We start from the raw sequence: 16,778 nt of genomic DNA on the forward strand, positions 1-16,778 counted from the left end.
GCTGGTACTGCGAACGGCTGAAAGCAAGGGGAAACTACGGCCGTAATTTTTCCCGGGGGCATACAGCTTTACTGTATGGATGAAGTATGATGGCGTCCTCTTGGGTAAAATATTCCAGAGTAAAATAATCCCCCATTCGGATCTCCGGGCGGGGACTACTCAGGAGGACGTTGTTATCAGGAGAAAGAAAACTGGCGTTCTACGTATCGGAGCGTGCAATGTCAGATCCCTTAATCGGGCAGATAGGTTAGAAAATTTAAAAACGGAATTGGATCGGTTAAAGTTAGATGTAGTGGGAATTAGTGAAGTTCGGCGGCAGGAGGAACAAGACTTCTGGTCAAGTGAATACAGGGTTATAAATACAAAATCAAATTGGGGTAATGCAGGAGTACGTTTAATAATGAATAAAAAAAATAGGAGTGCGGGTAAGCTACTACAAACAGCAAAGCGAATGCATTATTGTGGCCAAGATAGACACGAAGCCCACGCCTACCACAGTAGTACAAGTTTATATGCCAACTAGCTCTGTAGATGATGAAGAAATTGAAAAAATGCATGATGAGATAAAAGAAATTATTCAGATAGTGAAGGGAGACGAAAATTTAATAGTCATGGGTGACTGGAATTCGACAGTAGGAAAAGGAAGAGGCGGAAAAGTACTAGGTGAATATGGATTGGGGGTAAGAAATGAAAGTGGAAGACGTCTGGTAGAATTTTGCACAGAGCATAACTTAATCATAGCTAACACTTGGTTCAAGAATCATAAAAGAAGGTTGTACACATGGAAGAACCCTGGAGATACTGACAGGTTTCAGATAGATTATATAATGCTAAGACAGAGATTTAGGAACCAGGTTTTAAATTGTAAGACATTTCCAGGGGCACATGTGGACTGTGACCACAATCTATTGGTTATGAACTGTAGATTAAAGCTGAAGAAACTGCAAAAAGGTGGTAATTTAAGGAGATGGGACCTGAATAAACTGACTAAACCAGAGGTTGTACAGAGTTTAAGGGGGAGCATAAGGGAACGATTGACAGGAATGGGGGAAAGACATACAGTAGAAGAAGAATGGGTAGCTCTGAGGGATGAAGTAGTGAAGGCAGCAGAGGATCAAGTAGGTAAAAAGGCGAGGGATAGTTTAAATCCTTGGGTAACAGAAGAAATATTGAATTTAATTGATGAAACGATAAAATATAAAAACGCAGTAAATGAAGCAGGCAAAAAGGAATACAAACGTCTCAAAAATGAGATCGACAGGAAGTGCAAAATGGCTAAGCAGGGATGGCTAGAGGACAAATGTAAGGATGTAGAGGCTTATCTCACTAGGGGTAAGATAGATACTGCCTACAGGAAAATTAGAGAGACCTTTGGAGAGAAGAGAACCACTTGGATGAACATCAAGAGCTCAGATGGAAACCCAGTCCTAAGCAAAGAAGGGAAAGCAGAAAGGTGGAAGGAGTATATAGAGGGTCTATACAAGGGCAATGTACTTGAGGACAATATTATGGAAATGGAAGAGGATGAAATGGGAGATACGATACTGCGTGAAGAGTTTGGCAGAGCACTGAAAGACCTGAGTCGAAACAAGGCCCCGGGAGTAGACAACATTCCATTAGAACTTGCGAGAGCCAGCCCTGACAAAACTCTACCATCTGGTGAGCAAGATGTACGAGACGGGCGAAATACCCTCAGACTTCAAGAAGAATATAATAATTCCAACCTCGAAAAAATCAGGTGCTGGCAGCTGTGAAAATTACCGAATTATCAGTTTAATAAACCACGGCTGCAAAATACTAATACGAATTCTTTACAGACGAATGGAAAAAACTGGTAGAAGCCGACCTCGGGGAAGATCAGTATGGATTCCGTAGGAACGTTGGAACACGTGACCCTACAATTTATCTTAAAAAATAGATTAAGGAAAGGCAAACCTACGTTTCTAGCATTTGTAGCTTTTGACAACGTTGACTGGAATATTCTCTTTCAAATTCTGAAGGTGGCAGGGGTAAAATGCAGGGAGCGAAAGGTTATTCACAATTTGTACAGAAACCAGATGGCAGTTATAAGAGTCGAGGGGGCATGAAAGGGAAGCAGTGGTTGGGAAGGGAGTGAGACAGGGTTGTAGCCTATCCCCGATGTTCTTCAATCTGTATATTGAGCAAGCAGTAAAGGAAAAAAAGAGACAAATTCGGAGTAGGAATTAAAATCCATAGAGAAGAAATTCGCCGATGACATTGTAATTCTGTCAGAGACAGGAAAGGACTTGGAAGAGCAGTTGAACGGAATGGACAGTGTCGTGAAAGGAGGATATAAGATGAACATCAACAAAAGAGGTTAATGGAATGTAGTCGAATTAAGTCGGATGATGCTGAGGGAATTAGATTAGGAAATGAGACGCTTAAAGTAGTAAATGAGTTTTGCTATTTGGGGAGCAAAATAACTGATGATGGTCGAAGTAGAGAAGATATAAAATGTAGACTGGCAGTGGCAAGGAAAGCGTTTCTGAAGAAGAGAAATTTGTTAACATCGAGTATAGATTTAAGTGTCAGGAAGTCTTTTCTGAAAGTATTTGTATGGAGTGTAGCCATGTATGGAAGTCAAACGTGGATGATAAATAGTTTAACCAAAAAGAGAATAGAAGCTTTCGAAATGTGGTGCTACTGAAGAATGCTGAAGATTAGATGGGTAGATCACATAACTAATGAGGAGGTATTGAACAGAATTGGGGAGAAGAGAAATTTGTGGTACAACTTGACTAGAAGAAGGGATCGGTTGGTAAGACATGTTCTGAGGCTCTGCAAACAAATAACCCCAAACATGTTTCAGCAAGAATGAGATTTTCACTCTGCAGCGGAGTGTGCGCTGATATGAAACTTCCTGGCAGCTTAAAACTGTGTGCCCGACCGAGACTCGAACTCAGGACCTTTGCCTCTCGTGGGCAAGTGCTCTACCATTTGCCCGCGAAAGGCAAAGGTCCCGAGTTCGAGTCTCGGTCGGGCACACAGTTTTAACCTGCCAAGAAGTTTCATGTTTCAGCAAGTTTGTGCTAAAATAGAAAGAGTTTTAAAAACGGTAAAATCTAGTCACAGCACATACCATGAACTTCATAACCTATCAATAGAAGAAAACTTCCACATACAGAGGATATTAGCAGAAGGTAAATACATTGTTACATCACAGAGTAGAAATGTGGAAGAAATTAAAATTTTTCTAATGTTTACCCAAGCAGAGCCATAGATGACACCAAGCAAAGCTGGTGATATAGCTACACAGCAGAAAGGAACAATCAACACTGTAAGTTGGTTACGTACATGAACACAAATTGCTATATCAGCACCAATCGCCAGGCACAAGATACACATTCAGTAAGACCTCAACCAAGAGAGAGAGAGAGAGAGATCCGTTAGTTCTTTTTGTGTGAAGCAACAAACACTACCTCAGATGCAACAGAACATTTCAGACACTTGACAGTGCAATAAAAGCCAGTAACAAATTGTTAACAAACACAGCAGAATGAGGACCATTCATTCAGCACTAGCAAAGAAGTGGGCTACATTCAGTCATAACAAACAGAGTCTCACGTTATTACCTCCCACTGTCTCCATGGATACTGCTGTCCTCTAGCTCTGAATTCAGTTGCTCTTGAGGTTTGGTGGCACTCATACCAAATTCAGTGATTATTATAGTGTAGCGACATCCATGTGCTAGATGTTCCAGCACTTCTCGAGGGCAAACGGTTTGCCATTCCTGAAGTGACAACATCCAAGTAACCACAACCTGCCACTCATGACACTTGCACTGGCTGCCATGTACCATATTGTTAATTGGGACACTGACGGTCTTCCAGTAGTGGTACATCTCGTGGTGCTTGTCACATTAACATCGTCATCACAGCTGGGTGAGGGGTCTGCCTCTGTTCCTTATTATACCTGCAGTCACTTCAGGGCGTCAAGGGCTTACCTGTCTGGTGGGGCCAGGATCAATTTACTACACAATCTCCATCAGATTGGTACATCCTGATGGGTCCAGAATGAGGTCGAGGATGCTCTAAGGATGTGGGGGCATAGTTCCATGCTATGACTTCAGCTACAAACTGCCACACAGCAGCGCAGTAGACTTCGGCTGAATTGCTAGAGTCACTTGGTGGCCAGCCAGCCAGGCTGAGAACAAGAGTCAATGGGATTTCACTGTGTCACTGGTGTGACACATCAGCTGAGGCTAACAAGAAGACACAAAGGTGTAAATCTGAACAAATAAATGTTAACTTACTAATCATGTTTTATTAGCACTGAAAAATGCTCTGCAGCTTGCCCAGTACATTCCTGACTCCGCCGTTGGATAAGCAGCTGCAGCAGCAAGTCGTATACTCCTAGCTCACTCATTTGTTACATAGTTTAATTCTTAATTTCTTTGCGTGTTTTTGGTACTTGCATTGTTTAATTCATAAATTTCGAGCGTATTATAGTATTTGAGAGTTGTAGCATCGCGTTTTAGTACCTGAATAGTGTAAATTCGCGTAGTCGTTTGTCTACTGTTTTGTTTTGAACGGCCAGTGTCGGTTGGTCGCAGTCAGTGTGCTCCCTGCCGCCGTTGGATAAGCAGCTGCAGCAGCAAGTCGTATACTCCTAGCTCACTCATTTGTTACATAGTTTAATTCTTAATTTCTTTGCGTGTTTTTGGTACTTGCATTGTTTAATTCATAAATTTCGAGCGTATTATAGTATTTGAGAGTTGTAGCATCGCGTTTTAGTACCTGAATAGTGTAAATTCGCGTAGTCGTTTGTCTACTGTTTTGTTTTGAACGGCCAGTGTCGGTTGGTCGCAGTCAGTGTGCTCCCTGCCGCCGTTGGATAAGCAGCTGCAGCAGCAAGTCGTATACTCCTAGCTCACTCATTTGTTACATAGTTTAATTCTTAATTTCTTTGCGTGTTTTTGGTACTTGCATTGTTTAATTCATAAATTTCGAGCGTATTATAGTATTTGAGAGTTGTAGCATCGCGTTTTTAGTACCTGAATAGTGTAAATTCGCGTAGTCGTTTGTCTACTGTTTTGTTTTGAACGGCCAGTGTCGGTTGGTCGCAGTCAGTGTGCTCCCTGCCGCCGTTGGATAAGCAGCTGAGCAGCAAGTCGTTTACTCCTAGCTCACTCATTTGTTACATAGTTTAATTCTTAATTTCTTTGCGTGTTTTTGGTTCTTGCATTGTTTAATTCATAAATTTCGGGCGTATTATAGTATTTGAGAGTGTAGCATCGTGTTTTAGTACCTGAATAGTGTAATTTCGCTTAGTCTCCTTCCGCCGCCGAGCAGTGTCAGCAGTGCGCAAGTAGCAGCATTACTGCATTTACTAGGCAATCTTGTATTTTAATAACCGTTTAAATTTTGTCGATTTGTTTGCGCTCTCTGTAGATTAGTTCAGACGTTCTTAGCAAAACAGTTCTTAGCATGGATAGGGACTGCAACTGCTGTGTTCGGATGCAGGCTGAGTTGGCATCCCTTCGCTCCCAGCTTCAGGCAGTGTTGGCTTCGGTCACACAGCTTGAGGCTGTTGCCAATGGGCATCACTGTGGGGGTCGGGATGGGGGTTTGTCGGGGACGGCCAGCTCGTCCCACGCATCCCCTGATCGGACTACGACTGTGGTTGCCCGGGATACTGCCCGCATTGAGGCTGATCCCTCACCTGTGGTAGAGTGGGAGGTCGTTTCAAGGTGTGGCAGGGGGCGAAAGACATTCCGGAGGGCTGAACGGATAGCCTCTCCAGTTTGTCTGACGAACCGGTTTCAGGCTCTGTCTCAGGCTGATACTGATCTTCGGCCTGACATGGCTGCTTGTCCTGTTCCAGAGGTTGCCCCTCAGTCTGCAAGATCCGGGCAGTCGCAGAGGGTGGGCTTACTGGTAGTTGGGAGCTCCAACGTCAGGCGCGTAATGGGGCCCCTTAGGGAAATGGCAGCAAGAGAGGGGAAGAAAACCAATGTGCACTCCGTGTGCATACCGGGGGGAGTCATTCCAGATGTGGAAAGGGTCCTTCCGGATGCCATGAAGGGTACAGGGTGCACCCATCTGCAGGTGGTCGCTCATGTCGGCACCAATGATGTGTGTCGCTATGGATCCGAGGAAATCCTCTCTGGCTTCCGGCGGCTATCTGATTTGGTGAAGACTGCCAGTCTCGCTAGCGGGATGAAAGCAGAGCTCACCATCTGCAGCATCGTCGACAGGACTGACTGCGGACCTTTGGTACAGAGCCGAGTGGAGGGTCTGAATCAGAGGCTGAGACGGTTCTGCGACCGTGTGGGCTGCAGATTCCTCGACTTGCGCCATAGGGTGGTGGGGTTTCGGGTTCCGCTGGATAGGTCAGGAGTCCACTACACGCAACAAGCGGCTACACGGGTAGCAGGGGTTGTGTGGCGTGGGCTGGGCGGTTTTTTAGGTTAGATGGCCTTGGGCAAGTACAGAAAGGGCAACAGCCTCAACGGGTGCGGGGCAAAGTCAGGACATGCGGGGAACAAGCAGCAATCGGTATTCTAATTGTCAACTGTCGAAGCTGCGTTGGTAAAGTACTGGAACTTCAAGCGCTGATAGAAAGCACCGAAGCTGAAATCGTTATAGGTACAGAAAGCTGGCTTAAGCCAGAGATAAATTCTGCCGAAATTTTTACAAAGGTACAGACGGTGTTTAGAAAGGATAGATTGCATGCAACCGGTGGTGGAGTGTTCATCGCTGTTAGTAGTAGTTTATCCTGTAGTGAAGTAGAAGTGGATAGTTCCTGTGAATTATTATGGGTGGAGGTTACACTAAACAACCGAACTAGGTTAATAATTGGCTCCTTTTACCGACCTCCCGACTCAGCAGCATTAGTGGCAGAACAACTGAGAGAAAATTTGGAATACATTTCACATAAATTTTCTCAGCATGTTATAGTCTTAGGTGGAGATTTCAATTTACCAGATATAGACTGGGACACTCAGATGTTTAGGACGGGTGGTAGGGACAGAGCATCGAGTGACATTGTACTGAGTGCACTATCCGAAAATTACCTCGAGCAATTAAACAGAGAACCGACTCGTGGAGATAACATATTGGACCTACTGATAACAAACAGACCCGAACTTTTCGAATCTGTATGTACAGAACAGGGAATCAGTGATCATAAGGCCGTTGCAGCATCCCTGAATATGGAAGTTAATAGGAATATAAAAAAAGGGAGGAAGGTTTATCTGTTTAGCAAGAGTAATAGAAGGCAGATTTCAGACTACCTAACAGATCAAAACGAAAATTTCTGTTCCGACACTGACAATGTTGAGTGTTTATGGAAAAAGTTCAAGGCAATCGTAAAATGCGTTTTAGACAGGTACGTGCCGAGTAAAACTGTGAGGGACGGGAAAAACCCACCGTGGTACAACAACAAAGTTAGGAAACTACTGCGAAAGCAAAGAGAGCTCCACTCCAAGTTTAAATGCAGCCAAAACCTCTCAGACAAACAGAAGCTAAACGATGTCAAAGTTAGCGTAAGGAGGGCTATGCGTGAAGCGTTCATTGAATTCGAAAGTAAAATTCTATGTACCGACTTGACAGAAAATCCTAGGAAGTTCTGGTCTTACGTTAAATCAGTAAGTGGCTCGAAACAGCATATCCAGACACTACGGGATGATGATGGCATTGAAACAGAGGATGACACGAGTAAAGCTGAAATACTAAACACCTTTTTCCAAAGCTGCTTCACAGAGGAAGACCGCACTGCAGTTCCTTCTCTAAATCCTCGCACAAACGAAAAAATGGCTGACATCGAAATAAGTGTCCAAGGAATAGAAAAGCAACTGGAATCACTCAATAGAGGAAAGTCCACTGGACCTGACGGGATACCAATTCGATTCTACACAGAGTACGCGAAAGAACTTGCCCCCCTTCTAACAGCCGTGTACCGCAAGTCTCTAGAGGAACGGAGGGTTCCAAATGATTGGAAAAGAGCACAGATAGTCCCAGTCTTCAAGAAGGGTCGTCGAGCAGATGCGCAAAACTATAGACCTATATCTCTTACGTCGATCTCTTGTAGAATTTTAGAACATGTTTTTTGCTCGCGTATCATGTCATTTCTGGAAACCCAGAATCTACTATGTAGGAATCAACATGGATTCCGGAAACAGCGATCGTGTGAGACCCAACTCGCCTTATTTGTTCATGAGACCCAGAAAATATTAGATACAGGCTCCCAGGTAGATGCTATTTTTCTTGACTTCCGGAAGGCGTTCGATACAGTTCCGCACTGTCGCCTGATAAACAAAGTAAGAGCCTACGGAATATCAGACCAGCTGTGTGGCTGGATTGAAGAGTTTTTAGCAAACAGAACACAGCATGTTGTTATCAATGGAGAGACGTCTACAGACGTTAAAGTAACCTCTGGCGTGCCACAGGGGAGTGTTATGGGACCATTGCTTTTCACAATATATATAAATGACTTAGTAGATAGTGTCGGAAGTTCCATGCGGCTTTTCGCGGATGATGCTGTAGTATACAGAGAAGTTGCTGCATTAGAAAATTGTAGCGAAATACAGGAAGATCTGCAGCGGATAGGCACTTGGTGCAGGGAGTGGCAACTGACCCTTAACATAGACAAATGTAATGTATTGCGAATACATAGAAAGAAGGATCCTTTATTGTATGATTATATGATAGCGGAACAAACACTGGTAGCAGTTACTTCTGTAAAATATCTGGGAGTATGCGTACGGAACGATTTGAAGTGGAATGATCATATAAAACTAATTGTTGGTAAGGCGGGTACCAGGTTGAGATTCATTGGGAGAGTGCTTAGAAAATGTAGTCCATCAACAAAGGAGGTGGCTTACAAAACACTCGTTCGACCTATACTTGAGTATTGCTCGTCAGTGTGGGATCCGTACCAGGTCGGGTTGACGGAGGAGATAGAGAAGATCCAAAGAAGAGCGGCGCGTTTCGTCACTGGGTTATTTGGTAACCGTGATAGCGTTACGGAGATGTTTAATAAACTCAAGTGGCAGACTCTGCAAGAGAGGCGCTCTGCATCGCGGTGTAGCTTGCTCGCCAGGTTTCGAGAGGGTGCGTTTCTGGATGAGGTATCGAATATATTGCTTCCCCCTACTTATACTTCCCGAGGAGATCACGAATGTAAAATTAGAGAGATTAGAGCGCGCACGGAGGCTTTCAGACAGTCGTTCTTCCCGCGAACCATACGCGACTGGAACAGGAAAGGGAGGTAATGACAGTGGCACGTAAAGTGCCCTCCGCCACACACCGTTGGGTGGCTTGCGGAGTATCAATGTAGATGTAGATGTAGATGTAGACAATTACAGGTGTCTCCAGTTGGGACCCCCAGAGTGTTATAACCAACTACATTACATTATGCAATGGCACGTTATTTAACTTTTTAAGTGAACTATACAGAAAAAAATACAACAGAAACAGCTAAACACACAGAGGCAGGTAAAAACTTAAACAACATTCAAATTTGGCACCAGACTGACTTCAGTACAAGTGGACACCAACTGGGACTAAACACACAACAGCAACATTAATCCTGTGTTCGGGTAATGTTGGAAAATGCTATTTACTAACCAAGTTCTAAAAAATAAGCTCATCTAAAAAACCAAACTGGTCGCTTTCGAGTGCTGTAGATGGTGGAGGACTGATACCAGGCAGTCATGTTATACCCCACTGGTGACGTAAGTCACAGCAATGAAGTAGCGTGTGTGCGTGTGTGTGTGTGTGTGTGTGTGTGTGTGTGTGTGTGTGTGTGCCAGCTGGTTGTATGTAACAAGCACAGCCAGATGATGATGGAATGATAGAAAGGAGCTACCGTATCTGGACGCCACCGTCACCATTTCGTGTATGAAGCTGCCCAATTTGTTAGTGTATCATGGTAAAGTATACCAAGTGAGTACAAGGGCTGATGTGGTATTCACAGCGTAAGGACAGTGGCAGTAAGAGAATCTAACTGACCGGGACAAGAGTCCAGTCTCGCACATTGTCAACCACAACCAGTTTCACATCGAACAGGAATTGCTGCTCTAAGTGAACACAGATTCATTTCAAACAGTTTCGGAGCGGGTATTGAAAGGGAGATGCAAGTAATGGACATTTTATGCTGGGTGCCTCGCAAAAGGCAATAGCTTACAAAAGCAAATAAAGCTGCTCATTTTGAATTGATCAATAAACAAAAATCTAGTGGCCGGCTAGAGGTGTGCAGTGTCGTTCAACTAATACCGATTTTACCCCTATTTTCGCATGATAGAAGGCATCGAGTGCACTGATGACCCAATAAGGCGGTTAATCCGCAGTGGTTGGAGGGCATGGTTCAAAACGGAGGTGTTTACGTGTTTTTCGTACCTCGGCTTGAGCCCACTGTTGTGGCTCAAGCCAAAAAAGAATAACCTTGGCTTGAACCGCGTCAGTGGGCTTAAGCCAAGGTACGAAAAACATGTAAACACTTCCGTTTTGAACCATGCCCTCCGCAGTTGTTGGAGGGCATGGTTCAAAACAGAGGTGTTACGTGTTTTTCGTACCTTGGCTGGAGCCCACTGATGCGGGTGAGTGTGAACATGGAGTAGGACATTTATGTCGTCATTCCTTATGACTCCGTGTTACCATTTTTTCTGTCTCTTCATACGCATTCTCATCTTTCAAAATGACAACAGGAGTTCCCTTCCCACTCTTAGTTTAGAAACTCATCGACATGCATACGCATTCACTGACGGCAGCAGTTCCTTTGGGGCTGGAAAGCGACTCTCATTGACAAGGCAGAACACTCGCCTCCTACACCTGTCAGTCAGCATCTTTTTACGACCATTGTTCTTAGGCCGTGTTGCATGCCTGTGAGTGTAGCACCATACATTGTAGATGCGTTGGGCGGCCTGTGTTGATACACCAACAAATCAGACATCATCATCAATGGGGTGCTTCTGGCCACCTCTATCATGACAGATGCTTTCTGCCATTCTGTCATGTCTACATATCCACCAATCTTACCGTGCTGACTCGATACAGCCGACAGTTACACCTGCATCTACATCACTACCCTGCATTTCATATTTAACAGCTTGGAAGAGGATTTATCGAGCCCATCACTCCATTGTGATGTCTTGTATCAGTGGAAGAGGGGATGACTTCACTGTCTGTCATCAGTCCCACACCATCTACAGCATTCCAAAGTTAATGGTCATCTGGCCACAAAATGTTCATGTTTTGTTCTTGTGACACATTTATACATATTATAATGCCATAACATAGTCCACTGCCAGAAGAAAATAGTACACCATTTTAGAGATTTCCAATTCACTGAAGATTTACTGTTGCAACAGTGCACATGGAGTACATGAAGTGACTACACTTACAGATCAACAGCACAAGCAGTACCAGATATCAACAAAATGTTCAAATGTGTGTGAATTCCTAAGGGACCAAACTGATTAGGTCATCAGTCCCTAGACTTACACACTACTTAAACTAACTTATGCTAAGAACAACACACACATCCATGTCTGAGGAAGGACTCGAACCTCAAGCGGGAGGGGCCGTGCGGTCCGTGACACGATGCCTCAAACCACACGGCCCCTCCGCATGGCAGATATCGACCCCTGCAAAGTCGTCTATAATAATATGTGGTGTAGTCTACGTGGGTGGCAATGCAGGCGCTGACTCTGGCATGCAGTCAATCGCATAGATGGCTAATACTGTCCTGGGATATGATATGCCACGCCTGCTTGACCTGTTCATGTGGTTCTCTAAGAGTTGTTGTTCTCAAGTCTCTTCACATCCCATCATATCAAACATGTGCTCAAATGGCGACCAGGGATTATGCTGGCCAGGGAAGTTGCTGCACATCTTGCAGAGCACATTGAGTTTCAAAGGCTGTGTTTGGGTGAGCGTTATCCTGGTGGAACAGCATATCACATTCCTATCGCAATAATGGCAGAAGAATGGGTCTAACAACATCCTGCACATGCTGAGTGCCGATTAACACCCCCCAGTGAGTCTTGGACAAATGTGCTCTACAAGAGAGCGCTCATCAGGTCTCCATCATACACACAGATGACATTCACTAACGTGCAGGCAGAATTTGCTTTCATCACTGAAGACCACAGTGCGTTATTCCATTTCTTAAGTGATGCTCTGATGGCACAAATCAAGCTGTGCATGTCGATGCTGTGGTGTGAGTGGAAGATGGGCTAGAGGTGAGCATGCCTGTAGTCCCACTGATAATAACTGGTTTGCACCAGTTTGTGTTGAAGGTCTTGCTTCACAAGTCCTCTTATCTGTGCACTGGTAGCTGTGCGATCTGCCACTGCTGCCTTTATGATACAACTATCCTGACAATCGTCTGTGCTGTATGGACACCCAGAAACTTGTCTGCAGGTGTGAGAATGTTCACATGATCCTGATGGCAACATTGTTGCACAACTGATGCAGCACATCCAACATGTGTGTCAGTTCTCTGAAAGGATCATCCCATCAATTGGAAGACCAGAGTATGACCCTTTTCAAAGTTGCTCAGTTGGCTGTAGCAAACACGAGTGCATCCTGCTTGCTTCATACCTTTGCATCATGCTGAGCTTTCTGGATGTGAGCATTACTTATTAAAGGGTGGACACAGATAATACTCTGGTAGTTGTTCCACTACGCTATCTGTTGGTGGATGACGCTGAAACAATTATCAATACATGTACTATCCGTCAGGTGGCATATGCCACCATTGGATCAAAATCGATGTCGTGTTTCCAGATATACTAATTTTTTTCTCGCAGTTTATTTTACAGTCTGGCTGTCTTTACATGCTCGGTGTGACGGCTTTGCAGCTCCAATGGGTTCTACATGTGGCTGCCGGAGCTGCTGAACCGAGTGGGCCAGTACAACGACGCCTACCCAGAGCAGCCTGCTGCCGTGTGTGACGTCATCGCCATCCTGGCAGGCCAGATGTCGCCACCAGTCGCCGTGGAACGCTTCCAAACCACCTACTCCAAGTAAGTTCTCCGGGGGAAAGTACGCACAGTGTAGTACAACAATTGGGAATCGTGATTCCTCTTCCTCTCAGAAGGTAGCAGCTCAGCAGTGGTGGAGTCGTCGACCTCCTTAAAACTGTAGTTTCTGTGTTTTTCTCACAGCCCCAATGCAACAGCGAGTGCTGAAATATTTACCATCAAAGATATACAAATATTCATTTCGAAAATGTTGCCACATGAGTAAATAGCGTACAGTCTAGAAGTTGTTTGAGCTGTCCTATTCAAATACGAGAGTTATTGACTGGAATGAGCACACAATACCAACTGAAAGACCTAAGTAGCGAAGAGTAGCAGAAATAAATTTACCAATAAAGGGAACATCAAAATAGAGAGCAGCATTGTAGACAATGTAAGTGAACTGTGCCAGTTTGCAAGCAAAATAAAACGTGATGTACAAAGTAAGGAGAATTTCACAAGCAGACTAAGTCAAGCAAAGAGAAATTCCCTCACAATGAGATTCCTGCCAGTATCAAACGTAAGACTTAATTTAAGGTAGAGATTTCTGAGAACGTATGTCTGGAGAACAGCGTTGTATGGAAGTGATTAGGGGACTTTGAGAGAATGAGAAGAAGACACATTCGAAGCGTTTGAGACGTATTGCTACAGAAGGTTGTTGAAAGTTTGACTGATAAACTAGGAAATGAGGCGGTTCTGCGGAATCTGCTAGGAGAGGAACTTGTTGAGAAAGCCGACAAGAAGAAGGAAGAGAATGTCTTAAGACGTCAGCGAGCAACTTCGATGAAATTACAGAGAAAGATGTATACCGGGACATGTACAAAAAAATTATCGGGTTTGGTGGGTCTAAACGCTACTCTGACACACTGTGGGGGGCCACATCAGTTAAGTCAGAAGAATGACGAAAAAAAAAGAAAAAAGAAAGAAAGACTCCAACCAAGATTCCAAAAGATGGAAAGCAATCAGTCATCTAGCTCTTGGCCCTGACGGACCAGTCATCGACCGACAGCTGTCATCTTCCGTCAGTGACGTCAGTGGGTGCAGTATGGAGGGGGGTGGGGCAGCACACCGCTGCCCCGGCCACATTCCGCTCTCCATGTTTCAGAGCCGCTACTTCGGCACTGACATGATACAGGATTTGGGGTGCGCATAATTAAAGCAATGGCGCTTTTCGTTGCGGTGGAATTTCCTCACGAAATTTCAATCACCAACTTTCTAATCCGAATGCGAAAATATTTTGTTGACGCTGACATCCGTAGGGAGAAACGATCATCATAATAAAATAATGGAAATCAGAGCATGTACAGAAAGACATAGGCGTTCGTTTCTTTCCGTGCGCTGCTCAAGATTGCAATAATAGAGAATTACAGTGAAGGTGGTTCGATGAACCCTCTGCCAGGCACTTAAGTGTGATTTGCAGAGTAAGATGTAAATGAGAACCAGCTCTATCTCTGTAACCAATAACAAATGGATACACGTTATATGAGACGTTTTACTCGAAATAGTCAAAACTGACATAATCTAAAATATTTTCTATTCGTCCTCAAACATCCCGTACGAGGCGTGATCAAAAAACTAATGGGATTTTTTTAATTTCATGGGATTTGTACATCCGATTTTCGAAACTGTTTTCATCTTGTTAGTACAGATGTTCGTGATGTATGGTTGCATACTCAGCTGTTTTGAATGTTTAGTTTATTGTTGACAGTCGAAAAGGTTATATGCGTTTTCGAGTGCTCAGCGAACTTTTACTTTCAGCATAAACTTTTCACAGAGGGTCGAGAAGTCGCCGCAGACGACAACAGCGCTGGATGCCTTAAGACATCAGTAACTGACGACAGTGTGGAAGGCGTAAAGAAAATTACTCTGGAAAATCGCCGAATCACCATCAGAGGGATTGCTGATGGTTCTCGCCAACTAATTTTTCTTTTTTTTTGTATATATATTTTTTGAACCAGCAACATTTGTAAAGGAATTCTTAAATTTCGACCAAAAATGACTTCGCCTAGACATGGCTCAGAAATTGCTGAATGAAGTCGACGATCGGGAACATCTAAAGAAGGTTATAACAGGTTGTGAAACAAGGGCATATGGGTATGTTGACGAAACCAAGGCCCAGTCATGCCAAAGGAAACTGCCTGAAGAGCCAAGATGGAAAAAGAAATCAGCAAGTCGAATCACACGTAAAGCTTCTTCTCACTGTTTTCTTCGATTACAGTGAGATAGTGCATCATGAGGTATTGCCTTATGGTCGTACGGGCAGTAAGGAATACTACCTGGAAGCTATGCGCCGTTTGCGTGGAGGAATCCGAAGAAAACGATCGGGATTGTGGCGAAATTACTCGTGGAAACTGAATGACGATAATGCTCCCGCTCAAAGCTTTTTGGCAAATTATTCACAAAATATGACAGCATACATGTGATGGGTTACGACTGTGAAAGGAACCTGTGACCACTGCAGGTACTCTGTTTTAGTTATTTTACTTTTACCATTAGATATACGTTTAGTCTTTTGTCAAAACAAACCCATAACCATACTGTTTTGTTTCTCCACTAGATAGTCACTCCAAAAAATCGTAACGCGACACACACACACACACACACACACACACACACACACACACACACACACACACGTCATACCAACAAATGTAAATCCACCTGATGATGGAACTTTAAGCCTTTCAAACGCGTTGTGGAGATAAAAAAAACAGTGACTGGTAAAAGTAAACTTGTTGTTTTATTTGATGAAAGGTGTTTGTTTTGACAGTCTGTACTGAACAGCCGAATCACGCAACCATCTCTGAAATGACGGACATACAGAAACAATCAACATGTTACAGCATAACAGCCGAATACACTACCACCGAAGTATCTGCCTTCGCCAACTGGACCACCGTGGACGGCTTCGCCGACAGTGGTGCCAACTGGACAGCGACCGCACTAGACAGCTCTACCGCTGGGCCCGAGGTGTGCGTGGCGACGGTTAGCGAGGTCAGCTTCCAGAACTCGATGATCAACGGCGCAGGCTTCGCCATCGCCTACGTCGCCATCATCCCCCTCGTCAAGATCGTCAGCAAGAGGCTCCTGCTGGGTGAGCAGCCCGACACCTCACACAAACAAATAACTGCTGAATGCAAACGAATAACGGACCGACACTCAAACCTCCACATGTCGGACACTCAGATTGTTACCGAAAGTTCTATGTCGATAGAGTATCAACCAAAACACCTATTTAGTTCGTGCTCTGTGCTGTCGTCCAGTAGAACATGTCTAAATTGTAATGAACTGTAACACCAGAGCTACGGAGTATAGGAAAAGCGTATCTGTGAGCTGTGAATCTGAAAATCACTGGTAGGTGAGTAGGTAGAGCATCAGACCATTGTGCGAAAGGTTCCTTTATCGGAACCCACTGATGACGACTTTTTATCAGTTTACACGTGAACTTCTTATATGGGAGAACATTTTTCTGTCACATTAAAGGACGTTTCCGAGTATATAGCAATGTTCTTTTGGCAGTCTGGTTTCGCTTCGCTAGTGGAAACTAGCAAACCTATAGCGTGCACTTGTAGACAGCACCATACCTGTGTATAGAAATGTACGCTATAGGTTTGCTAGTTTCGACTAGCGAAGCGGAACCAGACTGCCAAAAGAACATTGCTACATACTCGGAAACGTCGTTTCATCTGACAGAAAAATGCTCTCCCATATAACAAGTTCACGTGTAAACTGATAAAAAGTCGTCATCAGTGGGTTTCGGCAAAGGGACCTTTCGCACAATGGTCTTATGCTC

General features: G+C 44.2%; 1 protein-coding gene across 1 annotated transcript in view; it reads left to right on the top strand.

Moving 5' to 3' along the window:
• The window catches only part of LOC124552482 (synaptic vesicle glycoprotein 2A-like), an 85,425-nt gene that overhangs the window by 46,368 nt on the left and 22,279 nt on the right, over nt 1-16,778 (top strand). The window contains exons 8-9 of the mRNA XM_047126763.1: nt 12,827-12,991; nt 15,829-16,079. Of these exons, the coding sequence (XP_046982719.1) occupies nt 12,827-12,991; nt 15,829-16,079 (416 nt within the window). The remainder of the gene's footprint in view (nt 1-12,826; nt 12,992-15,828; nt 16,080-16,778) is intronic.

Source organism: Schistocerca americana, chromosome 10 (genome assembly GCF_021461395.2).
Source record: "Schistocerca americana isolate TAMUIC-IGC-003095 chromosome 10, iqSchAmer2.1, whole genome shotgun sequence".
NCBI lineage: Eukaryota > Metazoa > Arthropoda > Insecta > Orthoptera > Acrididae > Schistocerca > Schistocerca americana.